The sequence below is a fragment of the Colletes latitarsis genome, chromosome 8, assembly GCF_051014445.1.
Source record: "Colletes latitarsis isolate SP2378_abdomen chromosome 8, iyColLati1, whole genome shotgun sequence".
NCBI lineage: Eukaryota > Metazoa > Arthropoda > Insecta > Hymenoptera > Colletidae > Colletes > Colletes latitarsis.
Window position 1 is genome coordinate 26,257,666 of NC_135141.1, and position 21,206 is coordinate 26,278,871.

The window sequence follows — 21,206 nt, forward strand, 5'->3', positions numbered from 1 at the left end:
TAAGAGCCGCTACGTTTTAGTCAGTTCTTATTAAGCTAGGCGCGTTAGTCACTTCTGACCCCGGTCGAGGAATGCAAGATAACGCGGATGGCTGCGAGCCGTTGGTAATTACAGCGTGTTAATTTAAAAGCGGACCCCGCCCCCCTTTCCATAGCGGCCACCGCCTTCGCCGTGGACCGGAAGTCCTGCGGTGTTTGTTATTCCTCCGTGCATTGTTCCGAGCGCATTCCGTCGTAATGAACTTCTCGTTCTGGCTGCCTTCGGAAATAGGTGGCGCGACAGTAATCGCGATAGAAATTTACGTTCAACAGGGCTCGGCAAATACGAGTCTCGAGCGCAGTTGAGCGTTCGTTTCCGGGTACTTCGAGGATACTCGACGATTCAAATAACTCGATACCACAGAAGATTTCCGTGATGTTACGCTCGTAACTCTTTCAATTGGCAAAAGTATACTCTTCCTCTCAGAACCGTGATTAGCCAGAGCAAAATGGGGTTCCGGGCCAGAGATGGGCGAAATTCATTAACTGTTTATTAATTTGATATTTGGCTAATGTCCATTTATCGTACTCTCGATTGTACTTTCCTAGAATTAAGATAACACTGTTTATTTGCTTGGAGGACTCGGAGGCAGTAACGTTTTTGAAACTATGTAGAATGTTTACATTGTCCAGAGGTTCGAATCAGCTGGTAAACATTGGTAATGGAAAATCTAAGTTTAGATAAACGACGGTAGTCGATATGTTACTAGCTCGTATCTCGTTTGCTTATTTACGTAACGATTGGAAGAGTCTTTGATATCTGTAACTTGGCCGCATTACCACGAGTAATATATTATTTGTTTTCGTGTCCGAGATTACGCATAAGACAATAGTTACGAATGTCCTCGGGGTTGAAATTACAGATGAGATGGCCGAGATGCGGAAGATCTGAATTTTGAAGTTCGTAGATTTCTTCTTGCGCGATAAGATAGGACGAAAAGACGCGGGCGAGATAAAAGGCTATCGGAACTGCTTTTACTTGGAAATCTATCCTGTGAAGTTTCTTTTTAAACAGTCGAAACACGTTGCACCGTGAAAATAAAATAAGTTCGTTATTGTATTTAATTGTTTATCAAAATAATATTTCTTCCTGAGGGTTGCTCTCGTGCTCAACTGCTGGAACGTACCGCTTGAAATTAAAATACGAGTGATATTCTAGTTCCTTCGTCGTGAACTCTGAAACCTTCGAGTCCCACGCCTGTAACCTTTACCTTCGGTGGAATGAAAAAGAATGTCTCCAAGTTTCCCAACAACGTCCTCTGAAAAGGTAAAAAATGATTCTTTTCAACCTTCTACCGCTTATTGTTACCCAGCGCTATTTTTGAACGATTAATAATAAAAAAATGTTCCTAAATTAAGGGGAACAAGTCGCTGTAATGCCACCGTTTTTATATAATTTCATTTCGATTTGACGCGAATTACGATCGACGAAAAGAATGTGGTTTCGTGTGAAATTCACGGGTCACGGTTGGATTACCTGGAAATCGCTCAATGGCGTCCCACGACGAGTAATTTATGGGATTCGAAGTCTTCCCGTTCTTCGAGCGAACCCCGTCCGCAGGACTATGCGCGCGTGTAACCGACAGGAAGTTTTCCTTTCGCACGCGATCATCCTGCCTTTCTCGACGCGAATCGCGATCAACCTCCGAACAACGTAACTGCAACGGAAAAACTTCGAGATCGACGAAAGAAACCGTAATTTCTGATCGTTCTTGTACGTTCCGCAGTCACGAAGGAGATAATACCTCGTAATCAAAAGGTGTGCATATATTTAAAGTTGCAACGAACATGGACGACTTAGTTTCTTCCTCTCGCCATTTTGTTTTGTTTCCCTGAAGTTAAATATAGCTTGTAAAGTTCGGTTTCTCGCTTGAGAAATTTCTTTGCGACAACGTTTGGAGGTACGACGTACGATAATTGCTGGCCATCGACTTGTCAAGGTCGCGTGGTTCTAACTCGAACGACAAAAATTCGTCCGTTGGAGATTCGAGTGTGTAACCGTCACGTTCGTGCATCGCTAATGTCGCCGGAGAATTTTTCGAATATTTGATTCGCTCGTCAAACTGCTTTCCGTTTCATTAAAATACTGTGAATTCCCGGCTGATCGTTCCCTCGACATTTTTTCGAGCGAACAATGTACTTCCACAACGGGTGGTCGAATACGTTGGAAAAGATGGTCTCGAATAACGAAATAAAAAAAGTCAAACACGATGTGTATTATTTAAATATCTCATGTTTCTATGAGCTATAGAAGTTCGAGTTCAGCCATGTTGTTGCATGCAGCTTACGAAAAATGTGAGATTAATAAAGCATCGGAATGCTAATCGACGCCATGTTTGTTACAAACGTCCGTAACCTCGAAAGCCTCGGGTCGAAGTTATTTTGTTTCATTGTTTCTGGTTGAGCACTTGCTCGGGCTGGTTTAGAATCGCTGTTCCCATTTCCTTTCGAGTTTTCGTGCGACAGCCTAGGTTTAGAGATTTCAAATGACACCGCATAGCGCGGAGATCATCATCGTCCTCGAGCATAAGTGGAACGTACGCAAAGATCGTGTCCGTTATTTTGCCGTGACGTCACGGCGACTTGTAACCGCTGTAACAGCACCGGAGAGCCAACGTGTGTGATGTCAGCCTCTTCGCGATGCTCGATGTCTGTATTCTAATTCGGCGAACCCTGCCTGTACGCGCAGCTGTCTCGGAAAAAGGATATCGTGAAATATGATCGCTCGTGTCACTCTAGTTCGCGAACCTACGCTATTTTGTATTACCCGAAACACTATGGGAAGAAGAATAATAAAACGTATAGTAAGAAACGCTTACAATTAATGTGTCTCGTTTCCCTTACGAAAACTTAAGTTTCGTTTTGACGATAAAAGGAAACCAGTAGTTCGTAAACGCGAAATCGAACTATTGCAACGATCTTTGATCTCTCGACGAGCATCGTCGAACTTTCGAACTTACGTAACCATGCTTTCGGTAATATGATTTTCCGTTGGTTATAGCACTTCTAGCCTCCAGAGAGAGAAAGCACAGTCTCGTTTCGACGTTATTACGGAACTTGCGCAAGACGGGATCGTTGCCCCGACCGGCTTAATTGGACGCTCTTTGTTTTAATTAATTCGTGGCCCGTGTGTTTCTTTCAATTGTTCTGGACGCCCGTTTGAACTCACGGCACATGCTTCGCGGATTCATGGATGCGCGGAACGCTATCGTTATTACGCTAATTATACGTTATCCGCGAAGTTCATTGCTAAGTAATTAAGAGAACGAACAATTTATATCATCTTTCATCTGCCAACGGCGAAATAGAAGAATGGCGTCTGACTATTCCTCCGCCTTGAAAGTAAGATTTTGTCTCACGAAACGACAAGGGTGTGACACACCGCTTGCAACTTTGTTTTAAAGAGATGAGAACAGTGGTGCTCAACAGTTTAGAAGGTGTCGTTTTCTCTTAGTAGATTCAGCGCGGACTTACGAAATCTGTGCAACGCCTCGATATCGAAACACGATGTAAGTGTCACGCTTCGCGCGCGTCTCCATTTTCGCAGAAAAAGTCGATGAAACGAGGAACTCGATAGAGTCAAGTGGGATCGAGGCTCGATCGAGACCAGTGCAAGTGTATTTTTTATTCCCGTCCGTCGTGGCGCGGCCGGTGTTCTTATTTTTCTCTTGTTTTTTTGTCCTCTTCTTCTTCGCAATCTCGAAACTGAAGAGGTAGGTCTGTCTCTTCCATTCCCGGCGGTGTTTATATCTCGCCGGCAGCGGCTGGTTGCGTTAGGTTCCTCGACCTTGCCGGTCGTGCAGGTTTCAACTCGCACCACCAGACGTCTCCGTGTATACCGGGTGTACCTGTGCAAAAGAAACAATCGACGCAAAGTGGACACTCGTTTGCACGCCTTTTTTTGTTCTTCTAACGTTCCACGACCATTTATATTTATTTTTAGGCAAAGTTGATATACGACAGTTTATTATTTTTATCATGTAACTGTCTTGCTTTCATTGTTTGTAGTAAATTCAAATTCGTCGTGACTATCTTAACGGTTGAATTTTCTCAAAAAGCGTAGAGAAAGAATCGATACTTTTATCTGATATTACAGGGACTCGCCCTTTAAGGAAACCTACCGTCTCTCTTCCTCGTCCTCGATCCTACGAGCACGCTAAGAACTTGCTCTTCTCGGACCAATTATTCGACCTAACTGGGAAACCTCGATGCTTTCTCGTTACCTAGAAATCATTACAGACGAATCATTACAGAAAATGACGAAAGACCTACCAGAATTTGGTGGACAATCGTTATTGTTGGTCCATGATTTAATGCAAAAATCCACCGACTGTTCTCCGACATTCCATTTGTTGGTCTGGCCTTTGAAAATTACGTAACTACAATTTCTGAGCCAGTTTAGCCGAATGTGCAGTTCCGCGCAGTTACCATAATCAATCAGTTAGGGGGGTTTGAAGGAACAGTGGGTCGTTTGACCACGCCCTATCATTCGAGGGTTAATGGAGCGATATTTCTACCAAGTATTTAGTTGTATACGCTGTTCACAATAGAGGTTCGCCTACTCGAATGACTCTATCGCGAGAAGCGAAAATAATTCCTCGGATAATACCTTAACCCTTTCCGCTACGATTTATTTACAAAAGATCATGCCCATTCGTAGCGTTTAACTTTACTTCTGTTGCATATCACGTTACTGTAACGTTATTTACACTTTCATTTTTGTAATTGAAACGCTCCAGTGCCTTGCGCTTCCTGACACAGTACTTTGAGGATTTCTGATTGTTAGAGGAGCAATTTATTTATTATTTGGAGACAATTTATTGTTATTATTCCGCTTGAGTAGCAATATACTGACCTGTCACAGGCGCATTAATAGCATCGATAATGATTTCCAAGCACGACGTAACGCGTTAAATTTATTCCCGTTTTCGCCTCCCGCATGGTTTCTCAGTACGGGGCACCTCCTGCATCAGGGTTATTATTGAACTTGCTATTTCCGAAAACCGTCACGACTCCGTGGCCGTCACGCGTTCTTCCTGGAAACAGCAACGCAGCATGAAAATTCTAAAAGGATCGGAATGTTCGACGAAGTCTTCATGCAAGCCTCCCCTCCTCCCCCTCAGGAAAAGTCTTCCACAGGACAGATTTAGATTTATTAGAGAACACTCACCCACCGCGCCTTTCATCGTTCAGTTCTATATTTGTTTTTCAGCCATTTTATTACCCCGCTGCATTCGTCGTCGTTCGTGTTATCGTTTGGACCCCAGAATTCACCTTAAATTCAATTAGCAGTCGAACATTAACGCGTTACAAACCATGGGAACGCTCATCAGATTCTATCCTCTATTCAATTTAAATAAGCGTCGGAAGCATATTACTATGCGAATCGCTGCAGGAAAAATGAATCTTCAGCGGCAACGAACGATTGCGTAACCGATTGCATTGTTCCAAAATCATTTCGGATTCTCGATTCCGTTTGTATGCAGACACCGTATCCGGAGAAAGTTCGATTCGTGCGAACTAGACCTAGTGAACTTTATCCGTCGATCAGTTTATAATTCCTGTCGTGTTGTTTTGGAAAATGTGCCCAACGTTGGTCCTGCAAAATTAAAAACTAACATTGGTATAACTGTATAATATAAATCAGTTGATCTCGTTAAATTAAAAAGAAATGAATAGGTTTGATCCCCTGGAAGCAACGATGTCTCTTTTCGCGAGGAACCACCCGGTATACGTCCGTGCCATACTCGCCAGATATACGGGCATTACAGAAAATTAATTATCATATATTACATCGCGATGCCTTGGAATGCCAAACGAATTGTTTGTTGGACCGTCCCGGAGTTCTGTCGCGGACATACCTCCGTAATAACGACTACCTGTTACCCAATTAATCGCTGCCCACGTTCTAAGAGGTCCAGTTCTAGCCGGTTGGCGGTGTAAACGATTCGTTTGTACGCGAGAAACTTGGCGACAGTCGTTCGTCGACTCCCCGTTAGCCGCGAAATTTTGTTGGCTCTGGTTGATCACCGCCTTTCCGATCGATTACTGTAATGGTATAATACCGGTATTTAAGTCCTTGCATGATACACGATATAAATCATCGACGTCTTCTCGATGAGTCTATCGCGTTAGGTATGCGTGGTTTGCGCCTTTTGTCTGGGAAAAGGACAGTCGATAAGATCTTCGTTGTCTTTGTGTGTTCCAGAATTTCCAGGACTTTGAAGCAGAAAAGGCAATAATGGGTTCCATTGTGTATTGCATACATCAAAAGGACGGCTGCAAGTGGTCGGACGAACTTAGAAAGCTGAAGGTGAATATCGTGATTCCAGCCCGTAAACGTTAAATATTTTTACCGTGAATGATGGCTACGATAATTAATTAATCCGCTGAACATAGTCGAAGAAATCATCGCTAACATTCTGTGGAGGATGTTCTATTTAAATCCATAGAGAAGCCTAGAAAGTGCGCTAAATTTATACATTTCTTTTTATAAGATAATCTTTTGAACTTAATTAAAGACCTTAGTTGTCGATCGATCCACGTATTTACTAGAAATAGGGAAACACGTGTACTCTGTTGCATTGCAATAATTGCACCGTTCTGTTTAGGCTCACCTGAATACCTGCAAGCACGATGCAGTGCCCTGCAGCAATAAATGCGGTGCAATGATTCCGCGCGTACTCATGGAGGACCATTTGAAGTACACTTGCGGTCAGCGACGAGCTCGCTGCGACTTCTGTGCCAAAGAATTCACCGGTCACACGCTCGAGGTAACTGCTCTTGCATTAATTAGAGAACCACGATCGAGTGCCAGCTATTAACTGTACAACTGGGAACGAAACGAGGCGAAACTGTATAGATGAAAGGAAATTTCTGCCATTTTTTAAATGCCGAATTGTTGCAATCGTTTCTCGTGGATTTTCCCATCAGATACAGGCACACTTCGAGTAGTCACATTATCGATATGTTGGAACAGAATATAATTGGATTAGCATAATTCTGTGTAAAAGTTTCCTTGAAAGGACGAGTTCCCTGATACCTATATGGACTGAAGGCAATTTTTAATGTCTCTGTTTATTTCCTTGCAGAAACACACAGGTACATGTGGTTACGAGCCACTCTATTGCGAGAACAAATGCGGCATGAAGGTGCAGAGAAGGCATCTTAGCCAGCACAAGTTGGGCGAGTGCGCGAAAAGATTGGTGGCCTGCCGTTACTGCAACAAAGAGTTCGTTTTCGATACACTGGGTGCCCATCACGCCAAGTGTGGTCGTTATCCAGTCGCTTGTCCTCATCGCTGTGAAACTGCCGTCTTACCGAGAGAAGATCTGGAAGTACACTTGAAGGATCACTGCACGACACACCTTTTGTCCTGTTCTTTTAAGGATGCTGGCTGTCGTTTCAAGGTGTGTTGAGAAATGATCTTAAACTCTGTTGTACCGGTTCATTTTTCTGTGCGTCGGTATATATTCTTCATTCCACGTTACCGCAACGCAATATTGTTTCCTGTTCCAGGGTAACAGATTCTCTTTGGACAAACACCTAGAAGAATCTGCAAAGATGCACTTGAGCCTAATGTGCAGTGTGGTAACGAAACAGCAGCATCAGATAACCAGTCTCAAATCCGCCATCAGTAAACTGTCCTTAAATTACACGGGCACGCTAATATGGAAGATCACAGACTACAGTGCCAAAATGTCCGAGGCGAAAGCCAAGGAAGGCATGGAGTTGGTGAGCCCCCCCTTCTACACTAGTCAATATGGTTACAAGCTACAGGTATGCTATGATTTATATTTGATACGCCGTATACATAGAAGTTCTTTTTAGGTATATTTAATTTAATGTCATCGGTAATTTTAGGCATCGGTTTTCTTAAATGGAAATGGCACCGGCGAAGGAAGTCACATTTCGATATATATAAAAATTCTTCCCGGGGAATACGATGCTCTGTTGCGATGGCCATTCTCTCATAGCGTATCCTTTACCATATTCGATCAAACGGTGGTCGCAGAGAAGGCGTGTAATATCGTCGAAAGCTTTATACCGGATCCAACATGGAAAAACTTCCAAAGACCCAGTCGCGAGCCCGATTCCCTTGGGTTCGGCTTTCCCAGATTCGTTTCCCACGAAATGGTGAAAAAACGGCATTTCGTCAAAGACAATACCATGTTTATCCGGGTAAAAGTTGATCCTAGTAAAATTGTGGCCGTTTGAACAATCGATCGTTAACCGTTTCCCCAACTTTGTACCATATCGACTCGACTATTATCGTTCCACGTAATACAGTTAAATATCGTTACGTCATACGTAAACTTTGATGTGGTTGTTACGCATTTCTTATGTTACACGTAATGTCAGTCCAGTAAATAATTAACGATAACCGTATTTATTAACGTCGGCCGTGTACTTGGTGTGATACTGCAAAGTATCTACTCTACATACAGGACAACATTGTACTTACGTCGTTGCACTGGCAGTATACCATAGTAAAATTGATTCAGGGTATCTCTGAAAATTTTAGAAGGTAATAGTCATTTCCTAGGAGGCGATCCTTCAACGAAAACTGTATAAAAATGTTTGCGTCGTGCCTCGGAATTTGTATAAATTGTCAAACTGATATTTTTATTCCGGTTCCCAACGTTTCTGACCTATTTGCTTTACGATATACAGTTTTCCATTCCTTACAGCGTACAGTGAACGTTTCGATGCGCAGACTTAACGATATGTTCAAATCGTCTGAAATTCATAAACGAACGATCGGTTCTGTGTTCAATATTGCGATATTAAAATTTCACGAGTTCACTGATCGAACAACGTTAAGTTTGTTGAAGCGATATACCTTTAAGGATTCAAATCAAAGATTATTAAAGGACTGTGTATTATAAGCTTAGGAAATGTAAATATTGTGAAAAAAGGAGCGAGTAATTAGTCCAAGAGACAATCTACCAATGTAAATACGCATTTACTACTTGTTAGTGATAATGAGAAATTGTGATTGAGATGCTAGTGACTGTATGTAATGATTTAGATATAAGAAATAATAAAACTATTATATCATGTTCGTATATTGCATACTGTTGTTGCATGATTTTTTTTTGTCCATCACCTTTATTTCTATTTACAAGATTGTTCTATAATTTATATACATATATATTTACACTGTAAAAAAAGATAATTTATCTAAACCAATGTTGGAATATATCAGTTTTGAGTACCCTCCAGACTTTGAGACTGTACCATCTTTCCTGCCTATAAAGATAAAATTTATGCAACAAATAAAAAGAAAAATTTCACTTATTTTATATAAATTACACATACAGTTTGAAGCCTATACATTTGATCCAAGGCATGTGGCAGTAATGGCCGTACACTATTTATTTCCATGGCAGTTAAATGGTCCAATTTTGCATGCAAACCTTCACTTTTTAAAAACGCGTTTATCGATGTACGAAGCTTAGACATCCTTATGTCCCATATATCCTGCAGTTTAAAACAAAGAGTACTTCAGTATTAACAGAATATAACACTACAGATCTGTTATACCTTCACTGCTGTTCTTATTCTATCTGCATCAGATATATCATCGCTCGCAACTGTCAGTAAAAGTTGTGCTTCGTCCATAAAATGATTGCTCGGCATTTTCGTGAACAATCTAAAAAAATAAATATACATTTTACGTCGCATTAAGAAACTTTTCCGACGAGAACGAACACGGGGAAGATCCCACGTACTTCGACAATTTTTCTTCCTCTTTCGCCTCGTTCAAATCATCGGTGTTCATCCATTCTTGATTAATAATTCGGCATTTTTGTTGCTGTTTCAGATTCACTGCCAACCAAATCGGAACTTTGACAGGAAGACCGGCCCGAAAAGGGCCTATCGATCCCGATATCAAATGAATCGTATCGAAGCTGAAATTTGGTACAATGGTGACCAATTCCTTTTCACCAAAAAACTCCACTTCGCTCGGATCCATCGTCTAATAGCCAATTTTTATTTCAGATCACTTTCACACGAAGAAACTGAACATCTTCGAAACGATCACTTTGTGATTCCACCTTCATCGCCACTGATCACTACACTACTTTTGGCGGGAAGTCTACCAGGCAGCCATATTTGGCGGGAAACGCTACCTGTTGCTGAATATGCTAACTTCAAATAAGTTCAAAGCGTAGTTAAATCAGTTTGTGTCGATGTATCGATGAATGAACGTGTATTAGATAATTATTTAAGAGAAAAGTAACATTGTACGCGAGGAAAAAGTGTTCACGTTTAGGAAGACGAAGAAAATACTGTTCTCGTTTTGTCTCTAATTTTACCATCAATAACAGTTAAGTTTCGTAATTTAAGGTCAGATTTCATCAAATTAGTATTGTATTCGTAAGCTAGTTACAAGTAACCTAATTCGTGTGGTGTTTGAACTTGTTTTAGTCGCAAGAATCCCAGTAATGTGTCGGTGCCATTTCCAGAAAGGTGAGATGATTTCTGTTTATTTCGTGCGTTTCTTTTTGTTTAATTAATTTTCTTTTGTTCGCTGCTCTGGATCACACTACTGTATGTCTAATTCGATGTTAATTATGTACTTGTTTCGAGATGTAATTTGTTTCCTAAATAATTTCAGGTTAGGAGATAATAATATCTCAGGCAAATGATGAATAACCAGTTTCATGACATTTATTTCGTTTGATGTTTAATATACAGATTACGGAATGAACGCTAACATACAGATAACCTTATAACAATTTTTCAGAAGTTTTTGCATATTTGAATATCGATCCACCTATTTCCATCAATTTTCATTTTTAAAGTAGACAATTAGCAAAAGGGTTTGTAACTTAATTCGAGAATCGTTTCGTCCGTTAATGAATACGACGTTAAGGGGGTAGACACCAAATAGTAGAGGGGGTAGAGGCCAAAATAAGACGAAAATCAAGAATACCAATTTGTTGATGGTGGCTTCGTTAAAAAGTTATTAACGTTTAAAGTTCCGCCAATCCTGAATTTTTTTCTCGAAAATGCGTAGGATTTCGGGGGTATGTCTAATGACCAAAAGTGATTGTAATCGACCCCTGCAATCAAAAATAATTTTTTTAGAACGATTTGAAATTTTTTATTTTCCGTCGAAAAATTTCAACCTTCTCAAATTTTTTTCTAGAAAGTGGGTAGGATTTCGGGGGTATGTCTATTCACCAAAAATGCTTGAAATTGACCCCCGGAACCGAAAATAATTTTTTCAGAATTAATTAAAAATTTTTTTTTTCGTCGAAAAATTTAGGCACCTCGAATTTTTTTCTCCAAACTGGGTAGGATTTCCGGGGTATATCTATTCATCAAAAATGATTATACTCGACCCTTGCAATCGGAAATAATTTTTTTAGAACGATTTGAAAAATTTTTTTTTTCCCCGAGAAATTTCACTACTTGCCCGAATTTTTTTCTCGAAGGAGGGTAGGATTTCGGGGATACGTGTATTCATCAAAAATGATTATAATTGACCCCCCTAACCGAAAATAATTTTTTTTTAAAGAGGAAGAGGCAGAGAGGGCGATGAAGAGTAAGAGCACATTACACATTACACATTCAGTATGGTATATGGCAATAGAAAGCAACTCCCTCTGGTTTTTACCCCCTTAAGAATCAGTATTTAATAATAGAAATTACATCGTAATACACATTTGTAGTCTACGTGCGATGTACCTCCGAAATCATATTATTCATTGTTGGTAAAAAAGAACATTAACCTTTCTGATAACTCTAATAGGATTAATGTTGTAGCATTTTTATTTAACGTTGTACATGTGATATGTAACTCTGAACATTAGCAACAAAAGGTAAAACGTAATCTCAAACTACGTATGTATGTTCAGTCAGGTATTTGCAGTCTCAATGATAGGACCAAGTCGTCCAATTTGTTAATACAATAATTACTGAAACTAAATTTATTCATCGTCGTGTGATTAAGAATTCTACTAATCGGTATTTCTAAAACAAGACGCAACAAGGTGTAATAAAATTACATACCGTAATTCATTCGCTCGCAGTGTGTGAGTATTAACAGTAGGATTCGAAATATACATCGAATTACGATACTAACATCAAAAACACATCCGCTTTTTGAAAATTTATTAGCGTCTGTTTCGTTCATGCATAATTTATTATCGGCTATGAAAGCAACATCGATTGACTACTCTGTTAAATCTGATCGAAGTGTGATCGAATTTAGGTTCGTTAAAATCTAAAAGAGTCGTCAACCCTTGTCCTTGCTTTCTACCGATTCCTCGTTCACTTTTTCGCGAACAGAATCGACATGATTTACGTCCACCTCGATCACGAATATCGACGCCGGTGGCGTCTCTTCGACGTGATCAATTTCGGCGGGAAGAAGTGGCGCCAAAGACTTATAAGTCTGTAGTTCCATCAAGGACACGCGAGAGGGTGCTCTCGACAGACACGAATCGATTCTGTTGTTCGAGCAGTTATCGCTTTCGTAGTCACGATTTTCGTTGCTGTGTTTGCTCGCATTCTCATTGGGAAGACCATCGACGTCCTGCTTGTCGCTTTGCGATGAGCTCGATTCGTGAATGTTATCCATTTCTTTTTCACGAATCGAAACGTTACGGGGCGCGAAGGAACATCTTTTCATTCTGACGTCCGTTACCTGCTTGTAAAATGTACATTATTATTTCATTGAAGTATCCCGTTGATAAAACAAATCATATTCCCAATAAGTAGTGGGAACTTCGCGATAAAATCCCGATCTCGTTTATCAGGACTATGGCATATGAACGGCCAAAGTCAATAAGAGTACCGATAAGAATTGGATCGTCAGGGAAGGATTACTCGAAGTTAATGGCTATGTATTTAACCTCAAAATACCAACAATATTCTTGTGTTACGAGTTTTATAACGAATCCGTGCCGCTGTTTTTTATTTTTCAATTGGCAACAATTATTTATCGATACAATTTTACCCATATCTGTGTCGAGTATTACCTGACGCAATAAACTCGATCGTTGGTCCTGTGCCGAAGCAAGACCAGCCAATTGTCTCTGAAATTGTCTCTGAGACCCGACCAGCGAGCCTCGGTCGTGTATCACACTGACCGCACTCGATTTTACGTCACTGTGTGGAAACAGGAGCCTCCACATGAAGTTCTTCAGGGCAGCGCGAAAGTCCTTCAGATGATAAGCGTAGAGCAGCGGATTGCCAACCGAGTTCAGATGCGACAGGATGATGCAGAAGTTCATGAGGACGTCGTTCACTTTGCATCGAGGGCAGAACGCCATCACGCAATTGATGGTGTAAAGGGGAAACCAGCAGATGATGAAGAAGATCACGATGCGCGAAAGATTTTGCGTGGCCTTCACTTCGCGTTTTCTGGCCGCCCCGAGCAAACGCAGCATCGTCCCCGTTGTTTGATTCCCAGAACGACGTCCAGGATTCATCGTTACGATTTGCTGTAACTGCCATTATGTTGCGATTATTAATTCTTCGGGAAAGCACTTTAAAGCATCGTTAACGTGCGATACAATTTTATTGGAACAACGAGTCGAAACATATTTTACTTCGTCTCGTGAAGAAGTTTAGGAACGATTCGGAGGAATGGTAAGCAGCAACGTATTTATGCAAAATATTAATTAGCGCGATGCGTCGTCGGGAGTTATTCGATCGATTAAAGAAGGTAAATTTCGAGGGGTGCAAACAGGAGGCGATCTTCATTAATTCGTTGTCATGTTTACAGATCGCACACGTATACGCCCGTTACCGTTACATTTACGGTAAAAGTATCTGACCTGTTTTACGACCACTCGGTATATATGGGCGTAGAAGGCTGCAATTAATAGCGCGGGGAAGATGATTGTGGCGAAGTACAGGAACACCAAATAATCGTAATCCATCACCTCGGTGAAGATGCATTTCTCGTTGGACTTCTTGCCCGCGTGCCACCCCAAAAGTGGCAGGAAACCGACGAGGGTTCCGGCGATCCAGCACACGCAGATTATACCTGGAATAAATTATAATCGCCATTGCTCCTCGACTGTTCAAGAACGCTTCAAGGTCAATGTTATGTTTCGGTTAAATTTTCAGTCGTGTAATATAATTTGAATATATTTGTTTTTTTCATGTGCATAATAAGACCAGTCTCTATGTATAGGGTGTAAGGAAATTATAATCAATGATCGTTGTAATGGGATTCTACACCTTTGGATGGGGATCTTTTGGAAATAGCTGACCTTGACTTTTTTTAGGTCAAGGTCAATTCTGCTGTAACTTTTGTTAACAGATCCCCATCGTTCCGAGGGTGTAGAATCCCGTTGTAGTGGGTGGAGCCTATTTCTCCAGAGAACATATTTCAAGTCCTGTTCCTGAAGCCTATGTCCTAGCGTAGGGATCAATAAAATTGATCTCTCACCAAATACGGTAGATCTAGATAGAAATAGCGCAAACGTAACTATTTTGATTAAATGCAAGTAGTTGTATGTTTGTAACCATGCAGGATGTTATAGGCAGAGATATATCTCCCCTATCAGTTGGCAATGTATTAAGAGTCAGTATCGATCAACTGTTTCTTTTTCCCAGGAGAAAAAATATTGCTAGAAACATATGCTATTTTTAGTTTATTCGAGGAATTAATTTGTATAATTAAGTGGTTGAAAACGTTTGTCATAGTTTTATCCATCGTAGCTTACGCGTATTTTATGTTTAACTACCGGGGAGGGTAAAAAAAATTGCTTAAAACATTTTAGAGATAAGAACGAAATGTTTGGCGGGACATTGGTACCTAGGGGAGCTTTCTTCTCAGACTATCGACTAGCACGTGCGTGTTTTGGAGGAAAGACTGGAAAGTCGGTCAAAGGTGTCGATGATAGAGGTACACGTGAACATTATCGATTGCCGAGCAGGATAATAAACGTGCCTTTTTCGCTCGCCGGAAAGACGGTATCACTCAACGGGGTTGTAATTAAAATCAGTCGTACCATAAACAGGCGAAATGCTTGAATTAATCATGGCTAGCTAGCCTGCGAAACGAGGAACGTCTCGTTTGGCCATCAATTTTTTGCCAGCTGCTTTCGATTCGTAATGGGGATTCACGCTCAATGATGTAAATTACGCGCCATTTCTCATTCTCTCCACGAAAAAGAACAAACATTTAATAACACTGCGCTTGCGGCATCGTTGTAAATCTTTTATACCTGATCGTCGAAATTTACAATGTTTGCGTAAAATTTCCTCCTGTTTGCGTTAAATTTCTTTCGTGGAAAATTTAACAGATGGCAAGCATCCTTTTGGGGTATACTTGCCACACTGAAATCGATTTTCCAATGTTTCGTCGGAAACATTCGTGAACCTTGGATCGACTCGGGACGGGATTTTTTCATTTTACGTTCTCCAGTTCTGTGATACGCAACAGGATGGCACAAAGCTACGATTTCCATCAATTTCGCGGGACGAAGTAACGTAAGAAAGTCCTTTGGGAAATCGAACGGATGGGAATAGTTCGATGTGGCTAGCCTCGCGCGAGCGTTGGTATCATCTCGATCTTTGCAACGCGGGAGGGTGAAATTTTTTAAATTCTTTTGTTAATTACTCGACTGCCAATTCATTAGGCTGAATCGATACTGTTGCCTGCACTCGCGAGCAACGTACTGTAAAATTGACTTTTACTTTCTTAAAAATAACTAATGTTACTTTCAAACTGGACAGACTTCTCGTGATCGATACCCAGCGTCGTTTCTAACGAGAAGAAAGTTTTGTAACGTGAGAAAATACTCACTCCGACAGAAGTTCGATAATTAATTAACGATTGCATAAGAATATTGTATAACCGAGTATTTCAGAAAAAGGACACGTAAGAAATCTAGTTCCCCGAGAGAATTAGCGTCCTCTGATTCATAATTAATTTTACTTTACGCGTCTTTTGCACCGAGAGCGCAAACACCTGTTGCTACGCGAAGTGCATTCTGCACCTCTGCCTCGACTCGGTCTTATGGGAAATTATAATCGTGTTGGGTGGAATTAAAAAGTTGGAAACCTACGCGAACATCCCTCCTCAGATTGTTTTCCAAACTGTTTTGAAAGACTGTGCGCTATAAAATATTAGTCACTAAATACGCATAGGACAAAATTGTGAATTGAAAAGTGATCCACGACTAGAAAAGTTTAGGACTCTTTCAGAATATTAAATGATCACGTATGCACGTTCTCTATAACGTCGCCATTGAATAGCGAGTAGCATCCGCAACAATGGCACTTAGGTGTATTATATCTGCACAATGTTGACTAATCAGTTCTGACACGGCTTGATGTCCTGTATTCTAATTCATACATGGAACGCGATCGCACTTAGGCGAGAGTTTACGTTCCTCGACGATCTCGAGTACGATTTTATTACGTTCGAAACGTAGCAGAGATCTATACGCGTGCCCTAAAATTTTGCAGACACGGTCGTCCTGTATATTTCAATATTTGTCCTCCACGTTTCAATATTTGCGAGCACGTTGTTATTTCTATGTCTTTCCCATATTCTGCGCTCGTTATTTGCATGCAACGAGACGCGTAACACTCGATTTCGATGGGGAAACATCGGCGGAAGTTTAGTCGCGTATGTAACAGGTATCCCGCGTGCAAACAATTCCGTAAATTATAATCGAGCGGCTCCGCGTCGATATTGTTTTACGGCTGCTTAATTAAACGGTCGCGTGGCGTCGTGCAAAACGTTTTCTGGGAAGAAGTAATTTTAATTGGACATTCATTGTAACGCGCGAGTCGACGATTAACCAATTTCCCAAGTTCGATTCCTCGAACCTTTCAGTCGAGGTCCGCTCAATCATTGACTTTTACTACTTGCGATTTCGCGTGGTCGTCGCACAGTTATTCGATTCCGTTAGAATGCAAACTTGGTTCGCAATTACTTGTACGCAATTCACGATGAAAGAATCAACTTGTTTCGACGAATAGGACTTGGAGATTATCGTGGAGGATACTATATGAGATATGCCAAGATGATAATTACCACAGGGAAAAATTTTAATGGGAGACTCTAGAGGCAAAAATAAGACGAAAATCAAGAATACCAATTTGTCGATCGAAGCTTCGTTAAAAAGTTATTAATATTTAAAGTTCCGTCTGTGGAACGACGCGTGTAGATTGCCGTTCTACAGGCAGAAGTCTAAACGTTAATAACTTTTTAACGAAGCCTTAATCAACAAATTGGTATTCTTGATTTCGTCTTATTTTGCCCTCCAGAATCTCCCATTAAAATTTTGCCCTACGATGCCAAACACCCTGTATATCTATAATTTGATTAAATTCGATACTAGTTGCAGAGGATAAATCTAACGTCCGGTTACTCGATTTTCAGTCTCCCCGCCGTCAGCAGTCGTTCCTTACCTATGGCAGTCTTAGTGCGTACGGTGCGCGAGTATCCCATGGGATGTAGTATCGCCCAGTAACGATCCACGGACACCGCCACCAGGCAGAAGATGCTGATCGTACAGAGGACGATCAGGACGGAGACGGTGAAGAGGCAGGCGTGCAAGTTCGTCGGGAGGCCGATGCTGGCCAGGATCGCGAACGGTATGGCGAACAGGCCCACCAGCAGATCGGCCGTGGCCAAGGATATGATATAATAGTTGGTGCGTCGACGGAGCTTCCTCTCTTTGCTGAAGACGGTGATCACCAAACCGTTGCCAAACACAGCGGACACCGCCACCAGGATCTCGCATACCGTGTACGGTAGATTAAGCTCCGATCGCGTCGACGCGTTCACCGCTGTCACGGTTAAGTTATCGGCCAGCTCGGTGGCATTTGACAGAAATTCCATCGCCATGGACGCTCTGATACCCTGAACGCTTTCCAACCGCCTCGTTAATTTCGATAGCATCGAGATTCCTTGGAACCGATCGCTCTATCAACGGGTTTGCGTCAGTGTCTCTGTGCACCGTTCGATAGAGACGCGTTAGAAGCTTGTAACACGGCGATCACCATCGTCAGGCACGCACGATCTGTCTTTGGTAATCGACGTTCATTAATCTTGGTGCCGGCTGATCGGAAAACACCGTTGATCGCGTGACCAACGCTTTCCTCGTCGTTTTTTTTAATGGATCTCTTTAATTCCTGTATACGAAACGTCCAGTCGGATCGTCACGCGAGCTCGACGCCGCGTCTTTAAATAGAGCCTCGACGGACTTCCTCTCCAGACGACGAAGAACCGAATCGCGTGTCAACGCGATAGGAGGAAACGCTCGTTTGACTCATCCGCGTCTGTCCCTGTCCTATCCTTAAAACCTGGGATGGCGACCTCTGCGCGACGTCTAATGATCATGTCACGCTCGAAGGACGATCGATTTCGGTTTAACGCCAGCGATGGTGTTACGGAACAGGACCGGAAGAAGGATGAGTCGCTTATTTGCATGTACGATCGGGCGGCGAGTTCATCACCGATATTTGTTCCAGTTTCAGCGCGACAGGGCTCGTCTCGATACCGTTCGACGCTACGCATTGATCCACCGCGATGGCAACGTTAAACACCACCTCAGGTACGCGTCAAATCGTTCCAAGTATCTTCAGGAGCAAGATGTTGCGTGCAACTCCAGGCAACTCAAAGTTTCTATACTCTCATAGCGTTTGTACATTGTATCTCGTAGACAAGGTCGACGTCTGGCAACACCTGCGGCCCACATAAATCTTCAGCTCACGGTCAACGATCTCCCAAAGTCTCTATCGTGGCCCGGAAGAAAGGAACTCGTGCCAACTATCGTTCGGACCATTAATCTACGTCCCACGACTTTTTTTCTCAAAGACAACGCCGAAGACAAATTTTGTTAGCCCTCTGACAGACACCGGCCAAACAGTCTTCAGCTACTAAGGGACCTCCCGTGGACACCGTTCTATGGCGGAGGAACGGATCGTCCATCGCGAACTGTTGTGACTGAAAATGAGGCACGAGTCGCGGCGTTCATTCTGTCGGCGTTTCGAGTCCGGCCACGTTTTGGCCGCGCAGTTGCGAGCCTTATTACGAGCTTCCTCGACCTTCCAGCGCATGTTCATCGGAGGGTGCTTCCACGTAACCGACACGCGTGCCGCAGGCCACGTTTGAAAGGTATTAGGGTCACGGCGCGGTCCTCTGTCATAACCAGAAAAATGGTGTTAACGCTTGCGTACTTGGAAGACTAAAATAAATAAGAAGTTGCTGGGTCCAAGCATCTTATTACCAGGGATTCTAACCGCACCCTAACCCTAACCGTAACTTGGTGAACGTGAAATTTTCATTGTGAAACAAATTTGGATCAAATAACAGCAATCTTCCATTTAAAAAGATCTAGAGAGGGAAAGCTCTAAAGCATTTAATTAAACGATAAAAACAAAGTTGATACGTTCGTTAGTTTCTGAGAAAAGCGACCAACTCTGATAGACGCAGATAAACTTAAGGTGGCAACGTTTATTATAAATAATACGCTTGTACTAACCAACTTCTTATTCATTTTGCTCTACCATAAGTTCCAGAGGCGTTCCTCTTCCCCGCGTCGAGATCGAAGAACTCAAATCGCCCTGCTTATCGAATATTCAATTATCCCCATTCTTTCAAAGTCCACGGATCTTCTTATTTTCACTCGCGGCGGAAATCACGCGGAAATAATGGATACGATAGTTAGAGTAATTTAATCGACGAGTTTCGTCGCCTGCACGTAGAAACTTCTTCGAAACTTTGCGTTACTTTTCCCGTACGGAGTTAAATTCTTTCTCTCCTTTTCTTTTTCAGATCCAATTTCCGTCGAACTCTGAAACGATTAATATTGCGAAGTGTAAAAAAGATTCACATAGTCTTTATTTGTTTTGTTGTTTCAGAGCAGAGGATCCCCTTAAAGATGATACACTGTCGCTGGAGATGAGATTGCTATTATGGTGAGTTCTTTGATCTTTTCGATTCGCCATGATTTCATTCGCTGTGCATTGAAATTCATGAGTTTTCGCAATAAATCGTAGAAAGCAATCTTCAGTTTTTTCGTATCTGTTTGGAACTCGTCCGCGCAATATTATTACGCGGCTCGTCACACAATCGCGCGATAACGAAAAAGTTGCACCAACTCCGGCGAAAGAAACAGATTAAAGTTTTAATTTCACGAGGGACGCGTCGCGAACCGGTAAAGTTCCGTGCTCGAACGCTAACGAAGGGAGGATCAACGTCGATCGTCTCGATCGCGGTTACGTCGCAACGCAATTTCAAAGTTGTGGTCGTCTCGCGACAGAATACGAAGCAGCTGACAGGAAGATTAGCGAAGCAGCTCGCGATGTCGCAAGCTGTTGAAGTTTCGATCGCAAACTTTTCTCCGTTAACCATTCCCAACGACCGAAAGTTCGGTTTCCATTGTCCTACATTAAATGAAATTTTATTCCTACCAGCCTATTTCGTCTCTAAACAAACTTTTAAATGGGAAAAAGACCGAAGATTAAAACGTTAGATACGAGCTTGCAATACGAAGCAAAAGAACATTAAAGTCATCGTAAATAATAGTGTTTTAACATCATCAGACACTCATGATACTCTATTCTAAGCTTTTACGTCCATCTTTATTTATAGAGGCTTAGTATAACACATCTTCGAAACATAATTCCAACATTCGCGATGGCTCTACTCAAATTTTACTCGTTACAGATTTTTTAATTTTCGATTTACAAAAATTACGTTTTCTTACTAACGTTCAAATAAATTCGAAATAAAGGATCGATAAATATCGCGATATTCGCTAATTTCCTTGTCGAGGAAATTGACTCGACTTTTTTCGATAACCAATCAGCGTGTCGCGAGTCCGAACCAATCAACGTCAATCAGCAGCGACCGCGCGCCAGTTGACGTACAGTTACAGATCGATCGGGGATCGACGTTGATCGTCTGTCACTTTAATGTCCGAAAGTTTGTGAATTATTAAAGAAACGTTCGTCACTCGTGGACAAAACGCGTCCGACTTCTCAACCCCGTGGCGCGTAACTGAGTTCCTCCTCGTGACACACGGGGACACCGCGACGGTGGAGGTGGAACGAAGGCGGTTATAGGTTATGGCGGTAGTGGTAGACGCAGGAAGAAAATCGACGGTGCTGTACAGCGGTGACGCGACCCTGTTCCAGTGGATTTCCACAGAAGATGAACAGAATGCTTCGGTGAAT

The 21,206-nt window shown here is 41.9% G+C and overlaps 3 protein-coding genes across 12 annotated transcripts in view; 1 reads left to right on the forward strand and 2 right to left on the reverse strand.

Moving 5' to 3' along the window:
- Traf4 (TNF receptor associated factor 4) overlaps positions 1-9,113 on the forward strand; it is a 15,156-nt gene extending 6,043 nt beyond the window's left edge. The window contains exons 2-6 of the mRNA XM_076770312.1: positions 6,247-6,351; positions 6,650-6,811; positions 7,130-7,447; positions 7,557-7,817; positions 7,902-9,113. Of these exons, the coding sequence (XP_076626427.1) occupies positions 6,247-6,351; positions 6,650-6,811; positions 7,130-7,447; positions 7,557-7,817; positions 7,902-8,255 (1,200 nt within the window). The 3' untranslated portion in view covers positions 8,256-9,113. The remainder of the gene's footprint in view (positions 1-6,246; positions 6,352-6,649; positions 6,812-7,129; positions 7,448-7,556; positions 7,818-7,901) is intronic.
- Positions 9,106-10,111, reverse strand: Psf2 (DNA replication complex GINS protein PSF2-like protein). The gene is made up of 4 exons (XM_076770317.1): positions 9,773-10,111; positions 9,585-9,693; positions 9,360-9,521; positions 9,106-9,290 (listed from the first exon to the last, which is right to left on the reverse strand). Exons 1-4 carry the CDS (start codon positions 10,015-10,017, stop codon positions 9,243-9,245), a joined length of 564 nt encoding a protein of 187 aa, XP_076626432.1. The 5' UTR covers positions 10,018-10,111; the 3' UTR covers positions 9,106-9,242.
- Positions 10,112-12,122: 2,011 nt separating this feature from the next.
- LOC143344891 (adenosine receptor A2b) lies at positions 12,123-21,023 on the reverse strand. Of its 10 annotated transcripts, none has more exons than XM_076771468.1 (6): positions 20,742-21,023; positions 19,511-19,822; positions 17,433-19,167; positions 13,835-14,046; positions 13,034-13,504; positions 12,123-12,699 (listed from the first exon to the last, which is right to left on the reverse strand). In XM_076771468.1, the coding sequence occupies exons 3-6, from the start codon at positions 17,923-17,925 to the stop codon at positions 12,289-12,291; spliced, it is 1,587 nt and encodes a 528-aa protein (XP_076627583.1). In that variant the 5' UTR covers positions 17,926-19,167; positions 19,511-19,822; positions 20,742-21,023; the 3' UTR covers positions 12,123-12,288. The 10 variants fall into 10 exon arrangements, with proteins under 10 accessions (XP_076627583.1, XP_076627580.1, XP_076627579.1 ...); XM_076771465.1 differs by having other exon boundaries at positions 19,511-20,206; XM_076771464.1 differs by having other exon boundaries at positions 19,511-20,414.
- Positions 21,024-21,206: the final 183 nt, after the last annotated feature.